Source organism: Equus asinus, chromosome 22, assembly GCF_041296235.1.
Source record: "Equus asinus isolate D_3611 breed Donkey chromosome 22, EquAss-T2T_v2, whole genome shotgun sequence".
NCBI classification, from domain to species: domain Eukaryota; kingdom Metazoa; phylum Chordata; class Mammalia; order Perissodactyla; family Equidae; genus Equus; species Equus asinus.
This window is the reverse complement of record NC_091811.1, coordinates 36,368,370-36,390,090: the sequence shown is the minus strand read 5'-3', so window position 1 is coordinate 36,390,090 and position 21,721 is coordinate 36,368,370. Positions and strand designations below refer to the sequence as shown.

The following is a 21,721-nucleotide window of genomic DNA, read 5'->3' as shown; positions in this document are numbered from 1 at the left end:
CCTCAGAGCTACTAGCCAATTTTGTCATTTTGAAAAAGACTCCCAACCTTACATTTTAATTTTTTTGCTGGGGAAGAATTGCCCTGAGCTAACATCCCTGCCAGTCTTCCTCAATTGTTTAGTATGTGGGCCACCAGTACAGCAGGGCCACTAATAGAGCAGTGTAGGTCTGTGCCCAGGAACCAAACCTGGTCCTCCAAAGTGGAGCACGCTGAGCTTAACCACTAGGCCATTGGGGCTGGCCCCAGACCTTACATTTTAAATGGTGACTTTGACTATGTGGGCTTGCTTGTTGTATACACTAACTGATTCACACTAAAATGATTAAATTCAATTGGACAGCTTGTTATTTTGAGAAAAACACCGTATGAGTCTGTCATTTTGCAAATTATGAACTAGTTATTTCAATATGACAGAGACATCCTTTTGAGACTGTGTCATCATATGGGAGTCAGGAATTATGGATTCTAACCAACTGGAAATGCATGAGGCCCACACTTGGCATGTCCAGAACTCATCTTTCTCATCAGAATGACCCCTAAACTCCACAATCTGAGTCCAAAGATATGTGTTCTTGTTTGTTTGTTTCAATGGTCCTATGCATTAGCCAACATATCTGATATATATCTGATATATATCTGATACATAGCTTCTCTTTGGCTCGATTTTCTTTTCTTGTGTGTATAGCATGTGGAGCATGATCTAGAATGACTGTTAAAACTTTCCCTTGGTCTGCTTTTTAAAATTGGTGTCTGAGTTATTGGACAACGGCAGATTTTGTGGCTGGCAAAATGATGAACTGTCTTGAATGCTTCCTCAGAGCAGCTCTCACTTATTTGAAGATGTCAACTGTTCTGATATAAACAAAGGCCATAAACATGGCATTTTAGCCACTGTCTCCTGCAACTAGGGTTTGAAGATAATGTTTTAAATTGTAATATTTACTAATAGTATTTTGTTAGCTTCTTTTTATGTTAAACTTAATTAAGTGTACAATAGTGAACTGAATTAAAGATCATTGGTCTTGTTAACGTGCATTTTTAGTAGCAATTTAAAACAAGTTTTGTTTTGTTTTTTTAGCTTAATCCTGATTATCGAGATGCCCAAAATGAAGGAAAAAATGTGGTGAGTAGAATTGTTTGTTCCCCAACAAATATCAAACATATTGTTTATATCTTCTATGGATAAATTGAAAAGTTAATAGGAAATTTGAAGACTAGGGACTCTCAGAGAGATGCTGTAAGAGGCTCAAGATCAAAGATGAAAGGTTAAAGATGATATGGCTTAGATCATTTGAAGATGTTAAATAATGGGTGTTTAGGGAAATTTCTAGCAGCTTGGAGGCTGTTTATGATAGAGCACTGAAGGCAACTGGCATCTGAAAGATACGTTGGGTCTAGGTTTAGTTTTTAGAAGTACATAGAAACTAGGAAGGAGAAATGGAATTATGGTATGATTTGACATAGGATAACAGGACAATCTTTTTCAAGCAAAATAATTTGAATTCTACTTATGGGGAGAAATTGAAGCATCAAGCAACTAGATAGATTTTTCTGATCTTCTAAAGTATGCTACTCAAAAAACATCTCAATCTTATTTTAAAGCCAATTTTCATTAAAGTATTTGTTATCATCACGCTGCTCATTTTGTCATCATTTGTAAAGAAGATGGCTTTATAATGACATGACTTAATTCAATCAAAAATTCAGAAATTTGGGACGATTTGATGTGCTGCTGATAAGACCTGCATGAGGGGTTGGATTTTTTTCTCTTTTTTTTAGTAATTTAGCCAGATAATTTGATGTAAAATAGACACAGTCTATAATTCAGTTTTCTTAAGAAGTTAGCAATCCCTTTTGGAATTGGTAGGTACTATTACTGCATCGTCCAGAAGTCTGCACTTTGGTAGAAAGAGTTGGAAAGTTTAATTAAAATGACTGCTGTCTTCACGTTGGTACACAGCTTTGTGTTTTATGAGGATATTGATGTGGGGTGTGAATCAAATCAGAATTTCTGGACCTGATTCCATCCTGTGTGACTCCTCTCTCCATCTGTCAGGTTTCCAAAAGAAGTAAGCTGAAATATCAGGTCATTGACCCAATAAGAACTTTAATTTGTGCCAACATGTCCCTAACATAGAATTAGCCTTGTTAGATCAATGGGATCTTCTATATATAATTCAATTTTATAACTGTGTGTGACTCTTCTCTCCTTAGTTTTCAAATGGCTGCCCCAGGAGTGTTGGGTTCCTACTTGCCTAGGATTTAGGAAAATGCTGTCAGTAGCCATGGTTAAAAAGCTAAGCAGGAATCCTGGTTGCTTTGGTTCTCCTTATAAGCTTGTCAATGCCTCCAGCCAAAGACCACCAGCAACACATCTGGACTTGAACAAGTGGGGTCTGTTACTCATTGAACACACACTATGGGGAACCATGGGGCATCTCCGTAAGAGGGTGTTAGGAAGAACCCATTACAGGATTTGGGCTTGTGTGAGGTGATTTTGGGGAGGATTTAAGGAACTGGGGCTTTGCTGTGGATAGGAATGCTGTCAGGAAGAGGAGATATCTTAGTTAATTTTATCTCTGGTCAGGGCAGACCAGAGCCAGGAGAAAGCTGTAATTGCTAAAGAAGCAATAGCTGCTCGTATTAGCTAGGCGAGAGGGATACTTAGTCATTTTTGTGGCTTGGACAAGGTCGTATTTTGTTGGTGTTCAGACATGATTATGGAGTCATATTGTTTTGTCTCGATCCATCCTAGTTGTGGAGTGGCTTTGCCTGATGTCGATGTTTTGTGAAATTGTTCACGTTCAGCAGGAGAACACCATGGCCTAGCTGTGAATGCCGGGACGGCTCTTAGCAACAGCAAGCCCTGGCTGAGAAAACCAGGCCAACTGTTGGATGTGAGGGGCTGCTGTTCTCTTTCTCAAGGTTTATTTTTATAATATTCTGTGTGACTTCTTCAGCATGGTGTAGGACAAGAGAGCTCTGCTTCTAGAACCACCATAACTTGCGTGACCCTGGACAAGTCAGAGAGCTTTCCTGAGGCTCAGTTTTCTCACCCGTATAATGGGACAAGGATGTTTGCCCTCCATCCCTCACCTGCATGTCATAAGGTTAAAATACAATCAGACAAAAGGAAACTCTTTGAATAAAAGATGTTAGAAGGCTAAAAATGTAAATTATTTCTATTAAAATGGCATCGTATCAGAGCTTCAAATCGTGCAATTGAATTAAATCTCTGTGCTCATCCTCTCCTTCTGGCTACATCTTATTTGGTGAAGCTATTGATGATTCTGGGCAGAGCTGAGTGGGAGATTATAGAGTATGAAGGTTTATGGAGTAGCACAGAGAATATAAATAAGGTATAAATCTGTGGTGGAGTTCACTTTTTGTGTTAATTAAGCTTTTAGTTAGACTTGATAGATTTTTTTCCTTCTTATTCTGAAATACAACTTCTTTATTCACCTCTAAAGGTGAGAAAGAGCACTTTTCTAAGTAATTTTTTAAGTAATTGTTACTAGGAATACTTTGCGTATAACACAGGTGGGTCTGCGTTTGCTATAGAAGTTTATGACTGGATCTCATCTGTCATCTCAGGGACACGTGCAACTAGAGACACTAGATTTCATTTTTTTTCTCTCCAAAATCCCTAGCTTGAAAGTAAATAAAACTGAGAATATGGAACAGTCAAGCTAACAATATGGCTTCTCATTTTATAGGCCGTTTACCACCTAGCAATAATTATGTTTCTGTCTAAAAAAGAAAACAAAGGAGCAGTTTGAGTTCAGCCTGTTAAAAATGAAATCAATTTCCCCAAACAGAATGGTATCTCACCTCCGATCTGGGTTCCAGTAACACTGAATTCACTGTGACCATGCTAATTATTTTCTTTTCTAATTTTCCCTATGTTGTCTATTTAATATCCCGTTAATATTTTTCCTGTAATTTAGAAAGCTTTATCAAAATGTTGCCTTCCATTTTTGAAGCTTCAAAGGTTAATGCATAGGGCTGCTGAAATGAGGCGCTATGTGTCAGAACTCCCATTAAGACCCAAATTGCTGTATTTATTCTGCAAAAGGAGCCTATTATTTGCAATCTTACAAATGTACAGCATCCACAGGGACCGTGTAAACATTGGAACTGTGTCAAGCCCAGCTGGGAAGCTGACAGTCATTAGCGTCTTTTCCTTAAAGGCTGCATCTTTTCAAATGGCTCTTTGAAGGGGTTTTTTTGGAATAACACCACTCATTTTAATTACCATATTTATATGGAATGTGGTGTGATATTTCAAGGGAGTGTCTTTTGTCTTTGCTGTGGTTTCTCAACCTCAGCCAAGACTGATAGAGTGGGACAGATGACTCTTTGTTGTGGGGTTCTCCTTTGCATTGTTGAGCAACATCCATGAACTCTACTCACCAGATATCAGCAGTTCCCCCTCCCGCCGCCAGTTGTGGCTGCTAAAAGTGTTTCTGGAAATTGCCACATGCCCCCTGGGGGCCACACTCTCTTCCTGTTGAGAACCATCAGTCGTTGTGCATCCATATACGTTAAACAGAAATAGTCTAGGAATCATGAAACTTTGCTGAAATATACTTGACAATTCTGTGGAATTTTTCTTTTGGGGGGGATACCAGATTCTCAAAGAAGACCCCCAAATTTCCTTGAGTTTTACTCTACCTCGGTGGTAAGAGGATAAGGAAAAGAAAGAAAAAAGCGTCATTTTAGGAATGAGTTTGAGAGTAATTGTTTGTTAAGGAACCATGGCAAGAGAAGTGTCTGCAGCTTTAAATGGCAGCGTTGTGTCTGTTACATAAAGTCAGCCTGAGAGCCCCGGAGGGTCTGAACTGAAACACAGATGCCTGCACGTCGCTATCCTGCCGGGGGCGCACACAGGTCTGAATCAGCCCTGAAAACGCATACATTGTTTCTTCCAGAATGTCTCAGGCTCCCAGCAACAGAAGTGCAACGTGATGTCTCTGCTAAAAATTCGATGACTCACAAATGAGTCAACAGAGAAGGTGTCAGAGAGCCTAGCTGCTGTGCCACCAGCACAGGCCCCAGGACAGGCAGGAGAAGCCTGGAGCCATCAGTTTACTCGGCCGGCTTTTCAGAACGGAGTTTCAACCTGAGAGGCTGTGGGCTATTCCTTCGGAGTGAAAATGCCAGCTTTGCAGGAGCCCCGCAGACCAGCAGACCAGGTTCACATTCGGAGGCCCTGCAGTTCCTAAATTGAGAGTGTTTTGGATAGCTAGCTGATGTTAAATTTAACACCTGTTGAAGCTCCGTTGTACCTTAACATATCACCGTATCATCGTGATGCTACAGGGAGAGCATGGTGCTTCTGTAATTTTGTGTAGGGAACTAGTATTTTTGTGTCTTTTTTCTTACTTAAAAAGAGATGTGGTTTTATCAACAAAAGCCACAAACACATAATTCTGAACAGCACTGTCTTCACATTATAGAAATATAATGTTGATTTTTCTTGTATATTGAAGCTTGATCCACATGTTAAAAAAGTGTATACTTATAACCCATTTTTCAGATTTCATTATTTAAAAGTTCAGAGGGGCTGGCTTGAAGTTTACTGTCAAACTGTTTATGAAGGAGAGTTTGTTAAGCAAATTAGCAGAGTATGAGAGTAAAGGCAGAATGTTTAAGACTACAGCACCGTTTTAAAAAACTTGTAATTATGTTTGAAGCTCTTTTTCACAAATAAATAATTGTTATGCTATTTATAATTAGAACTTATCTATTCATTAAAGCTTTTTTCCAAAGACCTAAGCAAATTATTTAGGAGTACCTTAGTACATCCCACTTATCCTGTGTAATTAAAATTAAACCACAGGTCTTAAATAACATGAGTAATTCAGAGAGACTTCTTTTAATTAACCCTAATTAGTGAGGTTTTTCTTTTTGGAAAAGATTTTTATTGTTGCAATGTAAGAATGTCAAAATAGAGAGGTCCCTGACTACTCTTGTTGGGCCCCCCCACAGGGAGATATTACCAAGAGGGATGAGGTAGGAGGGCAATCTCTAGGAACTTGAATGTGCTCTTTTTTTTAAATAAGTCTAGAAAATTCTTTTTATTAGCATTTCAAAAGGGTGCATACAGGAGGACTGACTCACACTAAATGAACTCATGAATGACTGATGTATAAACCATAGTGTAAACTTTCAATTGCTAGATAGATCTAAATTGTTGGGTCAGTTAGTGCATTTTCCTTGAAGGAAAATCTATATCAAAAGCTAAGTTATAATTAGAAGATTGGTGTGCAGGAGTCTCAGGAAACTAGATGACATATATTCCTTTTAGGGATATGGTATTCCTCCAAGAAGACTGGAATACTCATTCATTGTATCTTCACTAGGCATTGGTGAGAGAAATGGTCAATTCTTGCTCATTGACTCTCCATTTAATTAGGCTACATGCTCATCTTCTCCTATTAAAGCCTTTCTTCAAACATGGTTCAATATAATTGGTCAGATTTTATTTTCCTTAAAGTCATATTTTAATTGTGCCTTTCTAATGCTCCATATAAGCCACTTGTGCTCAAATCTCTTTGCCTACATATTCACAAAAATCCTGTGGGTTATTTGTACAACTGACTGACCTTGTCCATTATTTCTGTGTTCTTACATTCTGAGGCAATCTTCTCTCACATGTATTAATCAACACTCATTGTGTTGGAGGTTCTTTCTTTTGGCTGCCAATAGCATTGTAAAAATCCAGAAAAGAGCTCTTCTATGATATTTCTTTGTGACTGTAATTCTTGTGGTCTATTTCTCCCCAAGTTTTCATGTTATAAGGAAATAATGAAAACAAACTTTGTTTTCTTTCTTTTAGAATTATCACTTTCTCTTCTTAAATCCCCTCCTTCCACCTCTCTCTGCCTTCTTCATCATAGTCATCATCATCTTCAGTATCAGATGTCCCCACCATTTTTGCCATTGAGAAGGAGCTCCTAGTTGCACATGGTGTTCTCCTGGGCCCTGTGTAAGAGGATTGTGTAGCAGTCCTTGACACCTTCTTGCCTCAGCTTTTTGCAGTCAGTCGGAAGTGTGGTTCTCGTGTCACCCTTACATTTCAGAATATCCAGGGAAAACTGCTTCTTTGCAATCCATATCTTAGTATAACACCTGGATTTTCAAGTTGAGCTATGTGGCAGAGATCAATGAAATGGCACACTTTTGCATTTAGTTCCTTCCTTCTTCTTATAGGTATAGATGGTTTTAGTACTTTTGTCTTTGGGCCTTCATCCTAGTTTTATAGGTGGTTGATCTGTCTTTACTGTATATTTGCCTTTATCAGCGATATTTTATCTTTGATGATGTTCTTATTTCTATTTGTGGCCTTTTCTTTTCCACTGAAAGAAGTTCCTTTAATATTTCTTGTGAAGCCACTTTAGTGGTGATGAACTCCTTTAGAGTTTGCTTGTCTGGAAAACTCTTTCTCTCTCCTTCCATTCTGAATGATAACCTTGCCGGGGAAAGTATTCTTGGTTGTAGGTTTTTTCCTTTCGACAATTTGAATATATCATGCCACTCCCTTCTAGCCTGTAAGGTTTCTGCTGGAAAGTCAGTGGATAGCCTTATGGGGTTTTCTATGTATCTAACTTGTTGCTTTTGTCTTGTAGCTTTTAGGATTCTTTCTTTATCTTTAATTCTTGACATTTTAATTATAACATGTCTTGATGTGGGCCTCTTTTGGTTCATCTTTTTTGGGACTCTCTGTGCTTCCTGTTCCTGGATGTCTGTTTCCTTCTCCAGGTTAGGGATGTTTTCAGCTATTATTTCTTCAGATAGGTTCTCTGCCCCTTTGTCTTTCTCTTCTCCTTCTGGGACACCTATAAGGAGAATGTTAGTGCACTTGATGTTGTCTCTCAGGTCCCTTAGACTGTCCTCATTCTTTTTAATTTCTTTTGATTTTTTCTGTTCAGCTTGGGTGATTTCCTCTACTTTGTCATCCAGATTGCTGATCTGTTCTTCTGTGTCATCTACTCTGCTGTTGATTACCACTAGTGAATTTTTCATTATTGTATTCACTCATTATTTCATTATTGTATTGTATTGTAATTTTCCATTACTGTATTCTTCAGCTCTCATTGGTTCTTTTTTGTATTTTCTAATTCTTTGTTCAAGTTCTCCCTGTATTCATCTGTTCTTCTCCCAAGTTCAGTGAGCATCCTTGTGACTATTAGTTTTTACTCTTTATCAGGTAGATTGTTTATCTCTGTTTCATTCAGTCCTTTTTCTGAGGATTTGTCCTGTTCTTTTGTTTGGAACATATTCCTTTGTCTCCTCATTTTGCCAGGCCCCTGTCTTCATTTAACTCTGAGTTTTGGTCTCTGCAGAAGACATATAAGTCAAAGATGACAAGAGCTACGAGGTGTTGCTGGGTTGTGTGGGATTTAGGAGGTATCGGTCCTCCTCCTGCTTAGGAAGCCTGGCAATTCTTCTGCCAGTTCAAAGCTCAGTGGTGCTACCAATTTGTGCACCATTTACAGAACACACCAGAAAGAAACTGCAAGGGTTTTCTGATCCAAAGAAAATGATATTCACAATCTTGAGATGGAACTTCAAGTGAATGTTTTGGAATGATTAGGTGTAATATTTCATTGTCATGGCAGCTATTAAATAAATGCTAGTCATTGGATGTTGACTGCTTTCAATTGCCTTTTGAGCATCCCTTCTCTCCCCTACTTTCATTCAACTTCCTGTGATGGTATAATGGCAATCAGTTTCTCTCTCTCTTATCTTAAAATGTTACTTGTTTTGATGAATATGTATAAGTAGTTATATTTATGTACTTAATTACCAAGCTTATAGTGTATTTGCTGTATCACATATAGGTTTCATGTGCATCACATTCTTCCATGGGGCATTGGGAATCAGGGAAGTTCAAGTAAAAATAAATAATCATTCATGTTGTGTTGTTGCTTGCTTAAAATGGTATGGGTGACCTGGAAATAATGACTGAGTTTCACATCATCGTGAAGCCTTCTATTTGTGAAGATCTCACTTTATTTCACTTTATCTGCCCTTGGAGTATGTTCTTGGATCTAATGGAACAAACCGATGGACTGAAGGGGAACATTGCTGTTGCTCCCCCTTCTCTCCAGGTTAATGTCCCAATCATCTTTGGGGCTTTAGGCAGTAACTCTGAAATACTGCCATGCTTACTCATCAACTTATGAAATCTGTATGATTCACCACGCTGTTACTTCTCTGTGTTTGTTTTAAATTTGGAGTGGTCAAAATTACTACTGTGTAGACAGGCTTAATACAAGGGAGGGGACCATGACTATTGTGACTGTTGGTGTCTTGAGAATGTGCCCAGGTCAAGCCACCCCTCCAGGAGTGTGTGACTTTTCACTGTTGATAGTAATTCCCTCAAAGGCTGTCAGGCCTGAGCTGCACTCTCTGCATTATGTGAAATAGACATCTCTGTAATCCAATGAAGAAATAACGTTCAAATTTAAACCTTATCTCCCAATTAATTGGAGAAGATAGTAAGAAACCTGATAAAAGTAAGTAACCTTGCACCTCCTCAACAGAGAGATGGAGATCTCCCAACGTCAAAGAAGAAACGCCAGGCAGGGGAGAAGATCATGTACACTTTGGTCTCAGTCCCACATGGAAATGACATTGCGTCCCTTTTTGAACTGGATGCTACAACTCTTCAGAGAGCTGACTGTCTGGTTCCAAGGTAAAAAAAAAAAAAGCTTAAATGATAATGTTTCTTTGAATAATTTTACTGGTAGGTAAGGAATTAAAATCACAACGTTAATATAATTTTTCCCATATCAAGGGAGCAAGCGTAAGTGAAGAACGAGGGTGAAAATCATGCCTCTTTTGTGAGTAGATTAACATAATTTGTTTTATTCCTATAAATAATTAAAATGTGCAGGACCAAAAAAATTCTGAAAAATTTATGAGAATCATTTATTCTTATTACTTGTATGGTCTTTGGTTACTAAAATGAAAAACACTCCAGAAGCATTTCTGTTGATACTTATATAATTTATTTTCACATATGACAATTTCATATCAAATTCCAGATTTCATTCATTCATCCATTTGTTCATTTAGTTAGTCATTCAGTCAACAAATATTTATTGAACATTGATTACGTTCCAGGCATTGCCCTTGGCATTGGGAAGACAACAGTGAACAAACTGGTTATGTATTTAAATTCAAAAGGAGGAGAGAGGCATAGATAAATAAACCAATAATCAAACTATAAGGTCAGGTAATGAAAATGCTTTGAAGAAAACTTGAAGCGTATCGAGAGTTCCATTAGGTATGAGTTCAGAAATGGCCTCTCTGAAATTTGAGAACATTTGAAGACATTTGAGAAAAGATGTGAATGATTTGGGGGATCAAGTCCACTTCATCTGGGAGGAGTGTTTCAAGCAGCAGGGACACGAAATGGAAAAATCTTGAAATTTACTAAGGTGTGCTGAAGGATCAGCTGGGAGATCAAGAGCAGCTGGACCTGAGCAAGTGAGGGGGATGGCGAGGGGCATTGCTAATCAGGTAGCCAGAACTTAATGCAAGAGGATAACTTACGTTCTTTTGCTTGGATTAGACTATTTTAATTAAGCTCTTTGCCTACACTTGTCTACCTTCCAACCATAGCACTATGGCGCCCTCTCTAGATGCATAGAGGAGTCTTGCCCATATGATTAGGCTAAGAAGGATGGTTCTGAATTCTCCTTCATAGAGTGTGATTGTAGTTGGCCTTGGGCAGATGATAGTGGTTAGGCTGAAGTTTAGGTTGGAAGTTAGGTTGAACAATGCAGACGTTGTTGTGTAGGTTACTTTCAGGGAGGGTAAAAAGTTGCTGTATCAACGCTGCTGAGAAATACTGCCCTTTGAGCTTCCTAGGGTGTTACCTCACTGTTTTCATTTGGGAGAAATGTTGCCGAATCTTGGCCTTACATGAGCCATCTCTCATTCTTCCCTGTTCCAAACATATAAGCCGGTAAAGAGATCCCCTCTGAAGGTTTTACCTGATCCAGGTCTCTGGCTTTCTCTTCTGAGTATTGGGATCTTGATCAATCTTTACTGACTTTAATCATTTTAGATTTGAACTCATGAAAAGTTGAGTTCTTCTTGAACTCTAACCAAGAAAGTTTGCCTAAGGAAATGATAGGATCTCACTACAAAGTGTATGGGCCCTTGACAAGGCCCCTGAGCCTCACTTTATATGGAAGTGTTAATCTACTACTGTTTAGAACTGTTGAAGCTCTTCTCAGTATAGAACAGCATTTTGTATCAACATGGATTCACTTGTCATTTATTGTATCAAACCTAACATTAATTAACACTTAATAATAACTACTGTCATAACTCCTGAGCATTTTCCGTGTGCTAAGCCCTGTGGCAAGTTCTTTATAAATATTATCTTATTTAATTCTGGCAGCAACGCTTACAAATCAGGAACTGGCAACTTAGAGCAGTGCGTTTCAAGTTGGCTGTAAATTGAAATCACCTGTGCAGCACTGTGACCTCTCTGTGCTCTGGCTGCACTGAGACCAGTGAAGTCAGAGTCTTGGGGGGTGGGATGCAAGTTTGCCCCCCCCCCTTTTTTTTAGCATTACCCAGGTAATTCCAATGAGGAGTCCAATGTTTCTCAAAGTTCACACTCTGTGATCACTACTTCACAAACTTTAACGTGACCTGAGTTACCTGGGCATCTGATGACAGTGTAGATTCCGATTCACTCAGTCTGGGGTGGGGCCTGAGATTCTGCATTTCTCACAAGGCCTCAGGTAATGCCGATGATGCTGGTTTGTGGACTAGTCTTCAAATATCAAGGGCTCAGAGTAGTGGTTCCCAACCTTTCCTGCACATTGGAACACCTGGGGATCTTTAAAAAGTACTGATTCTTGGCTCCTACTCCCAGATATTCAGATTTAAATGGTGTGGTGCAACCTGAGCCATAGGACTGTGAAAATTTTCCAGGTGATTCTAATGTGCAGTAAAGTTGGGGAACCACTGGCTTTGAGTTGTTAGGTTAATTGGCCCATGTCACACTCATGAAGTGGAATTTGATCCTGGAGTGTGTGAACTTAAAGTCTGTACCCTTAACCACTATGCTACAGTGCCTTCATATTTTAGACATTCAGATTATATCAGGATCTTAATAACAACAGACTTGTGTAGCATAGGTCCTAAAGAGTTATTCATTTTGAAAATTCTTACAAATTGTAAATTATTATACTCAAGTGTAATCTCTTTAGCTTGGAACTCGGTAATCTAGGTTGACTCGGTAAGCATATATTGAACAAGTATAGTAAGAATAGGGGATATGGCCACAGAACGGAGTAAGCTATGGCCCCACTTTCCAGATACTTAAAATACAAGGGGGAAGACAACTGAGTTCAACGATCATCTCCTGTGTCATTTCATGCAGAAGGTGGTAAGTGGTATATCAGAAGTATTTGAGAATTTCTGATTATTTGGACAAGGATTGGATCTCTGCTATTTTAGGTTTTTGAAACTCAGTCTCTATTTTATCTACTTTTATAAATGAGCAGAATTATTATGTTGAATGAATTTTTTTCTTCCCCTGAGGCCCTTGGAGTTTTATTTGGTTTTCTCTTATTGACCTAATGCTTTCTGCGTCATGTTGTATGACTTATTTATACCTTTCCTTTCCTTCTGAACTCTCAGCAAGTTGAAGGCAGAGAACTTACCAATAATGCTTTTCTTTTAAAAGACACTTTACCCATTTTTGTGAAAGAAGTGATGATGATAAGAGTTTCACTACAAATGATAATATTTGAGTGGAATGGTGTCCTGGCTGCTCTTTCTCAGGCACTCTCTCACAGTTCATGTACAGTTGATTCTTATTTTTCTTGGGATGCTGAATTGGTAAATACTGAGCCATTGTTCCTAGGGGAAATATAGGGTTAGGTTCCTGTGAACCTCTGGTCACAATATTTTCATCAGTCAATCAATACATAACCTTGTTTTGTGTGTATTTTTGTTTAAAGATGCCTTATTTAATATATACTGTTGATTCATTAACATCACACTCACCACCATGAGCTGTACCTCATGCCTGAATAAAGCTTGTCTAACGCGAGTATTTTCTCCGTAATGCACATCACAGCCGTGCTCTTAGGAACACTAGACAGCATTTCTGCACCATGCTCAGGTGCTGTTTTAAACTGCGAACTCAGCAACAAAAAGCACAAAAATGTTAAAAACATAGCACGAAATAGACCATGAAAAGGACACGTTTACTCTGAGAGAGCAGAAACAAGGCAGAGCATCGCCTTGTCCGGCCTCGTTGGGAATATGTGCGGCCAGGGACTCAAATTTTTTGCCACCCTGTGAATGTCTGAGAATGACTGCAAAAGCACACTGAGAATTGATTTTGGGGTTACAAATAAATTTTAGTGAGCATGCAATCCGTGAATAATGAGGATCAACTGTATATACTTTTACATGCAGAAGATTAAACTACAAAAAGGACTACATCAGGCAGCGGTTTTAGCTGAGATGGTTACTCAATCAGTGGTTCGCACTTTAGTATGCATCTGAATTGCCTGGAGAGGCTGTTAAAATACTCATTGTTGGGGCCCACCCTCGGAGTTTCTGATGCAGTGGGCTGGGACGCAGCCTCAGAATTTGCATATCCAACAGGTTCTCAGGTGATGCTGTTGCTGCTGGTCCAGGGGCCACACTTTGAGAACCACTGGTCTGGGTCATAATACTGCATGCTTTGAAATAGTCTGTAGTTCAGAATTTTTCATAAACCAGACTGGTCTGCACTTGAGTCAGTTACTAGTCTAAAACATATTTATTTTCACATCGTGTATGAGACTGTTAAATGTGGTAGTACATAAGTGTGCAAATTTTTTATAATCTGTTTTTCATGTTATTTTGCTTTTAGGAACTCCTATGTTCGGTTAAGGCATTTATGTACCAACACATGGGTAACCAGTACTAGTATCCCCATAGACACAGATGAAGAGAGGCCTGTTATGTTGAAGGTAAATATTGCTGAGAATGGTTGATTTTTCAGCCAAATGTCGTGTTAATAGGATCAGGAGGTGTTTGACATGTTCCTTACAATCCATCTTCGTCAATATTAGAGGTTATTGCAATTAATTTCATCAAGCACTTATGTCCACTAGTTGCTTAGGTAGCAAACTAAGTGGCTTGGCTGCAGTGGGGCTGTGATGCAGGAGGATGATGCCAAATGATGATACCCATCAGGAGGAAGATTCAGGGGGAGATACCAAAAGAGTGGGAGCAGCATGTAGAAAGGGGAGGGGATTCCAGGAGTACATGCTCTCTACTCTGCTGACACTGAAGCAAAGGGCAAGTGTGAAAGGGGTACGTTTCCACTTGGGCTTTGGGAACAGGGCAGGAAATGGGCACGGAAGGTCTGTGTGTCCCTACAGCCTTTCATAGCGGATGATGCATGTGGGGATTATTGGGTTTGGATAATCTGTTCCTGTCTTATATTTCTTAAACAGTAACAAGATGCGTTAGTACTTGAAAAATACTGCATAGTTATTTAAACAAACAACTAATCTTAATGGGAAAAACACTTTGCAGATCGGAACCTGCCAAACAAAAGAAGATAAAGAAGCATTTGCCATTGTGTCTGTCCCGCTGTCTGAGGTCCGAGACTTAGACTTTGCCAATGATGCAAATAAAGTGCTAGCGACCACAGTTAAAAAACTGGAAAATGGCACAATAACTCAGAATGAAAGGAGGTGAGTAACTTTTTTAAATGGCTCTTAAATCATCAAGAGTCAGTTGCCAACTCTTGCAGTGAAGCTCAAGTAAATGAATGACTCTAAGGGAATATTTAGAATGTTCTCCATAGCAGAACACCTGCTTCTGAATGAGCAGATCGTGGTGAGTGATGAAAATGGTGACATTAAAATCTGGTGGAATATTTACGTTTTCCATTTTAGCTTGGCTTGAAAACAGTTGTTTTTAGTTACTCTCTGATCTTTCTTTTTAAATGTGTCATAAAAAATTTTCAATACCTTTTGCTGAACTTGATTTGATATCTGGATTTAGAGTTCTAAAAGTTCTAACAGGAGTTTTATGTTTTTGTGTTCTTATTTATTCAAGACACATTTCTCTGCTCGGGAATCACAAAACAAACAAATATATAATACCAGGAAACAGGGTGTAGTTCTCTATCTCTGTAACTCCCTCAGAGAAAGTGGATCCTTGATTCTTCAACTCTGGTTTTGGGAATAAATGAGAAAGAGAATGATACTGATAGTTATCAATTATTTATTTCATCCCTACTTTGTGTCGGTACTGTGTTAGGCACTGTAAATATATTTTATCTAATCCTTCAAACAGCCCCAAGATGGACATTATTCTTATTTTACATGGAAAATTGGAAGGTTAGGCAAACTGGGGAAGCTCACACAGTAAGTGGGAGATTCAATCATGTGTGGTTGTAAAGTCAGTATGTTTCCAAGATGCCAGAGCACAAGAATTCTCTATATTTCTCCTTGCCATGATCTGCTACATATCTTTAAATCTGAAGCAGAAAAACTATTGACCAATTTCCTAGGCATTCATCAGAACTCTCATACACAGCTGGGGAGGTGATAATTGGTATAAGCACTCTGGAAAATAGCTTGATGGTAACTAGCAAACAAAGATGGAATCCATCTTCACGTAAGTGGAATCATGCAGTGTTTGTCCTCCCGTGACTGGCTTATTTCACTTAGCATAATGTCCTTCAGGTTCACCTGTGACAAGATTTCCATATTTTTTAAAGCTGAATAGTATTCCATTGTATGTATATATTGCATTTCCTTTATCCATTCATCTGTTGATGGACATTTAGCTTGTTTCCGTATCTTGGTTATTGTTAATAATGCTGCAAAATAGTCTAACTCATAGAAACAGAGAGTACAGTGCTGGTTGCCAGAGGCTTGGGGAGAGAGGGAAATGAGGAATTTCTGTTTAATGGGTATAAAGTTTCATTTATACAAGATGAATGAGTTCTAGAGATCCTCCATACAACATTGTGCCTCTAGTTAACAGTACTGTATTATGCACTTAAAAATTTAAGAAGGTAGATCTCATAAGTGTTCTTAACACACACACACACACACACGAAGAAGCAGACGCTCCAACACTCACCAGTTCCACTCCCGAGAGTGTTCTTGAACATCTGTCCAAAAGAAGCTTCTACACTTGTGTACAAGGACACATGTTTAAGAATGTTCAGCCTTATTCTAAATAACCCCGAACTGAAAACCATCCAAATGTTCATCACCAGTTGAATAGGTGCGTACAATCTTGGTATATTCCTACAATGAAATACAGTAGAGCAATGAAAATAAAGGAACTGCCTCTATGAATAACAACCTGGATAAATCTCATAAACTTTAGATTAAGCAAGAACCAGACACAAAGGCATTCCCTGTAGTAATATTTGTGAAGTTCAAGAGTAAACAAAACTAAACTCTTTCTTTGGGATGCTTAAGAAATTGGCAGACAAAAATTAGACTACTGGGGTGAGCATGATGAAGTGTATTCAGAAATGGATAAATAATAATGTACACCCGAAATTACATAGTTATAAACCATTATAATCTCAATAAAATTACTTAAAAAAAGAAGAAACTGGCAGACTATAAAGAAATGCAAGGAAATGATTGCCATAGAAATCCAGATGCTGTTCCCCTTAGAGGGGAGGAATTTGAGGAGGCTCCTGAAATGTTCCATTTCCTGCTGTGGGTGGTGGCCTTATGGGGTTCACATTATAAGTATTCCATAACTAAACGTATATGATTTATGGTCTTTTAGATATTTATCTTACAATAAAAAGGAACAAAAAAATCCAACTTGCTTCCTCCCACCCCTGTCGACAGAAAAACATCCTAAATGTGCAAACAATTGGAATAATTGTTTCTCAGCTTCCTCTGTTCTTACCTCTGTTTTCCCCCTAACAAACCTGCATTTGAAAACAACTATTGTTTGTTTTCACAACAATTTCTATTCAATCTTACCTCCAACCTTGTTGGGGGAAATAAAAAAAGGCCAGAAGCTGAAACAACTGCCCCACTCTTCTGGACTACAGATAATTAATTATCTGAGCCAAATTATGACAGATAATGGAATCCGATATGCAGATAGCACTTTTTATTTGCCTGTGATTTGTCTGTTAACTCCTCTTTTGATGAATCTGTTTGTTTCTGTCACTCTCACGTATGCACAGAAACTTACTCAGCCTCCCTTAAAAAATCTCCCTTGCTAAGCAGTAAGGTCTTCCTTGAAGAAGAGGACAAATAAAGATTCTGATTATGAGCACTCCACCGTTCCTGGCTGCAACCCTGAGCTAGTCGCTCTTCTTAAGTTGCCGCCAAAGAGAATCTTGACCTTTCAGCATGATTCTAAGGAAGGTGCTGGACCAGGACTGACCAGGATCATGCGTTTTCGTTTCCCTTGCTTCTTTTCCCATTGTTATAGAGTGAAAAACATCATAGCAAAAAGAAAGTCTTGCCTGAGAAATGGGAAGTTGCAATTATTGATTTTAATTTAGTAATTTCCAAAAAGTCACCTTCCATCAAAATTTATTCAAAGCTGCCTGTCAGCACAGTAGAGCTTATTGGTATAGTTGAATGCATTTGTACTATTTTCTTGGTTTTAGAATTCAGTGTAAAGTTCTTTCTGAAAATACCTCACAACTCTGACTTTTTTTTCCCTCTGGAGAATGAAGTTATTATTAGATATTCTTTTCTCAAAACCAGGAAGAATGATACAAGGTCAAAGCCAAGGTGGTAGAATATTGTAGATCTGGCTCAAAAATGCCTGTGTTATTTGAATCCTCTCTCTCTCTCAGCTGCCTCTTCCCTCACCCCAGGAACGGACTCAGGAGGCACAGCTCCTGTGTTATGCTCCAAGGTCTTCAACCTCAGACGTTTTTCAGTGGAATTTTCTGATCTTATTTTGCATAGTTGCATCAACAAAATAGATAATACATATTGGGAACGTATTGGGGGTGGGAGAAGAGGGAGAATGGAGGGAGGTTAACTGCCTTTCAGAGCTGGAGAAAGTGACACATACAATCATAAACCAGAATTTCTGCACCATATTTTTCCTCTAAGGGTACAGGAAAAGATGTGGCGTTCCTCTACGGCGTGTATAGTTCAGTATCTATTTATTTCCAGCACTATTGAACTCCTGGTATATGCCAGGCACTGGGGCATGCAGCATCCACATGTGGTGATAATGTGGTAGTGAACAGCCACACTATGGCCATTTCTTCATTCAGTTTACTGACTTGAGGTTGGTTCTAATTCCCTGCGATAGAAGCTCAGGATCTGGAATATTGGTCATTCAACATGTGATCACCAGATCAGATGTCCTTCTGATTCAAAGTCAATGTCTTTCTGTAACAACATCATTTTCACTTAAATTTTATTTGCCTGATAGTACTGTCTCTGTACTAGCTCTCTTTTGTGTAGTGTTTGTCTGATACCTCTTTATCAATATCCATTTATTTCAGATTTCCTGGTCATTTTGTTTTAGTAATATCTCTTGTGAGTAGCAGAGAGCTAGATTTTTGTGTGTGTGTGTGTGAGGAAGGTTGGCCCTGAGCTAACATCTGTTGCCAGTCTTCCTCTTTTTGCTTGAGGAAGATGGTCCCTGAGCTAACATCTGTGCCGGTCTTCCTCTATTTTGTATGTGGGTCACCTCCACAGCATGGCTTGATGAGCAGTGTGTAGGTTGGTGCCCAGGATCCTGTGAACCCTGGGTTGCCAAAGTGGAGCGCACAAACTTAGCCATCATGCCACTGGGCTGGCCCCTGGATTTTTAAAATCTAATCTAATAGTCTATTTTAATTTTCAGGTTTAATCACTTTCATTTGATAAGTAATGTGTTTGGATTTATTCTTATTGTTTTCTTTTTCCTTTAGTGTAGCTTTTTTTCTTTTTCCTCTCCTTTTCTCTTGCTTTCTGTTAGATTAATAAAGTTTACATTTTCTCTCCATTTTTCCTTTTCCTCTACTGGTTTAGAAGGTTTAGGTCATATTGCTATTTTTTAGCAATTGCCCTTAAGTTCTTGTCATACATTTTAACTGTATATTCTTTCTTACAAAACTTGAAGTTATTAAATATTTCTGTCTTCTCATAGGAGTAAAGTACCTCTCAAGGCTTTAATTATGCACTGGTGTTCTCTCTCTCGTTTTGCTTGCAATAGTTGTCTAGAACTATAGCTCTGTGTTTATTCTTTTCATTTAAAAATTTTAGTTTCTAAAAATTGCTTTTGTTGTTAGTTATATTTCTTAATATATTTTACCTCTTCTTCTGCTTGCCCTTATTTCTTGCATCTCAAGTCTTCTCCCTTAGCTCACTTTAATTTTTGCTGAAATTCATTCTTTAAGCCATTCAGTCAGGATCTATGGGTTATAAGTTTGGTCAGTTTTTTTTAATATATGAAAATGTCTTCATTTTACCTCCACTGTTATGTGCTACTTTACGTATATAGTTATTGTAGGGGAGGAAGACATTTCCTCTACCCTCTCTGGGTTCATCTGGCCAGAGAACGAATTAAATTCACATGAGACAGAATAAGAGGAGAAAATTAAACAAAGCTTTATAACATGTATACGTGGGAGAGGCTCAGGCAAGCTGAGCAATTCGCCAAAATGGCTGAAGCCACCACCTTAAATATCATATCCAGCTAATGACAAAGGAGGATGTTGGGGGTGGAGGGGGAGTGGATCATGGGAGATTACCACACAAGTACAGTAAACAAATGCAGATTTAAGTCCTTGCCTTTGGCATTGATTAAGAGTTTCTAGAGATAAGGTCATCTCCCTCTTCCTGGTACAGAGAGGGAGACAACTTTACAGATGGAGATTTCCCTTACAAATGTAAATGTTTCCCAACAAAGGGTAAGTAAATTCTACTTTTCAGTTGCTTTCCTGTCTGCAAAGTAACCAGCCCCAAATAATCCTCATACCAGAGGGACATATTTTAGGATGGCCAATTCTAGGCCCCCACATTATGAATCTATAGAATGTTAGATTGACAATTATTTTCCTTTAGTATTTTAAAGTTACAATTTAATTATTTTCTGGCACATTTTGTTACCAATAAGAAGTCTTTTGTTGATAGAGTTGCTATTCTTTATTGGCATATTTTCTTTGCTTTCTAGTTATTTTGTAGATTTTTTCTTTGTCTTTGATGTCCTGAAGTTTCACTACAATGTGTTTACAAGGAAGTTCTTTTCTTACGTATTTTTTTATTGAAGGTATAATTGACATACAACATTATATTAGTTTCAGGTTTACAACATAATGATTCAATATTTGCATATATTGTGAAATAATCACCACGGTAAGTCTAGTCAACATCCATCACCACACACAGTTACAGAATTTTTTTTCTTGTGATGAGAATTTTAAGTTTATTCTCTTAGCAACTTTCGAATACACGGTACAGTATTATTAACTGTAGTCACCAGGCTGTACACTCCATCTCTGTGATGTATTTATGTTATAACTGGAAGTTTGTACCTTTTGACTCTCTTCACCCATTTCACCTACCCCCTAACCCCCATCTTTGGAAACCACCAATCTATTCTCTATATCTATGAGCTTGTTTTTTTTTTAGATAAGGAAGATTTATTTTTGTTTTTCCGGCTTGGTACTTAGGGTATGCTTTTAATCTGATTACTTATGTCTTCCTTCAGTTCTGGAAAATTTTCAGCCATTTTCTGTCAAATATTGCTGCTTTAGCTTTTTTCTGTCTTCTCTTTTTTGGAATTCCTGTTAGATACATGCTGGATCCTCTTAATTTATCCTCCTTATCTCTTAACTTGCCCTTTACAATTTGCCTCTTCGTATCTCTCTGTGCTGCTTTCTGAATTGAATTTTTGATACTGTCATAGAAATCACTAATTTTTCTTAGAATGCATGCAGAATAGTTTGCATTCATGAATTAGATTTTTAATTAAATGAGTATAATTTGCTCATATTTCTATTAGTTCTTTTGCATCCCCGCCTATTCTTCGTTTGTATCTGCCCCTTTTTATGTTGCCTTTTTTGTATATAATTGCTTTCTTTATCACTTTGATGATGGAAAACACACTTATTTAAGAGTTATTTTGAAATTGTTCTGTTACTTGCATTTTGTTGGTGATGAATCGGCCTCTTGATTTTTAAGTATGATGACTGGTTTTCTTAGTGTCACTTTTCCTCATGTGCTTTGAAATTTGAGTATTCAGGCTCTTCTTGGGTGGGAGATTTTTGCTTCTCCTCTCTCTGCCTTCTCTCATCTTCTCTATCAGTTGTATGGTTGCCTCCACCTGACTGGTCTCAACTGGTCCACAGCCAGATCTGATATGGAGGGCTCAGAGTTCATGTTTTATGGTAACTTGAGGCATTAGCCATTGAGATCAAAGGTGGCTGGGTCCGGTCGTGTCTGTGAGCTTCCTCTTTTTCCTCCTGCCTCTGCACAGCCAGAGCCAAAAAGGCGCCACCAAGTTGTTAAGGTTCCTTTAGGAGGTGGAAAAGGCCTGCTTTTGTCTCTGCTTTCCTACCTTTAGCTTAGTTCCCCACCGTGTACCAGTCTTTGTTATTTTACAAAGATTGAACATTCTCCCTGCTCATCACTGTGTTTTGCTTATTTTGTTCCTGATCCACAAAGCTTTTTATTATGTTTTTAGGTATGTCTTTTTAAAAAATATATTTTATCTATCATTGCTGCCCC

The 21,721-nt window shown here is 38.3% G+C and overlaps 1 protein-coding gene across 3 annotated transcripts in view; it reads left to right on the top strand.

Annotated features, from left to right (window-relative positions):
* Positions 1 to 21,721, top strand: part of ITPR2 (inositol 1,4,5-trisphosphate receptor type 2) — a 465,227-nt gene that overhangs the window by 115,710 nt on the left and 327,796 nt on the right. For all 3 annotated transcript variants that reach the window (XM_070494990.1, XM_070494989.1, XM_070494991.1), the window contains 4 exons: positions 1,081 to 1,125; positions 9,554 to 9,705; positions 13,906 to 14,005; positions 14,577 to 14,737. In XM_070494990.1, coding sequence (XP_070351091.1) covers positions 1,081 to 1,125; positions 9,554 to 9,705; positions 13,906 to 14,005; positions 14,577 to 14,737 — 458 coding nt within the window. The remainder of the gene's footprint in view (positions 1 to 1,080; positions 1,126 to 9,553; positions 9,706 to 13,905; positions 14,006 to 14,576; positions 14,738 to 21,721) is intronic.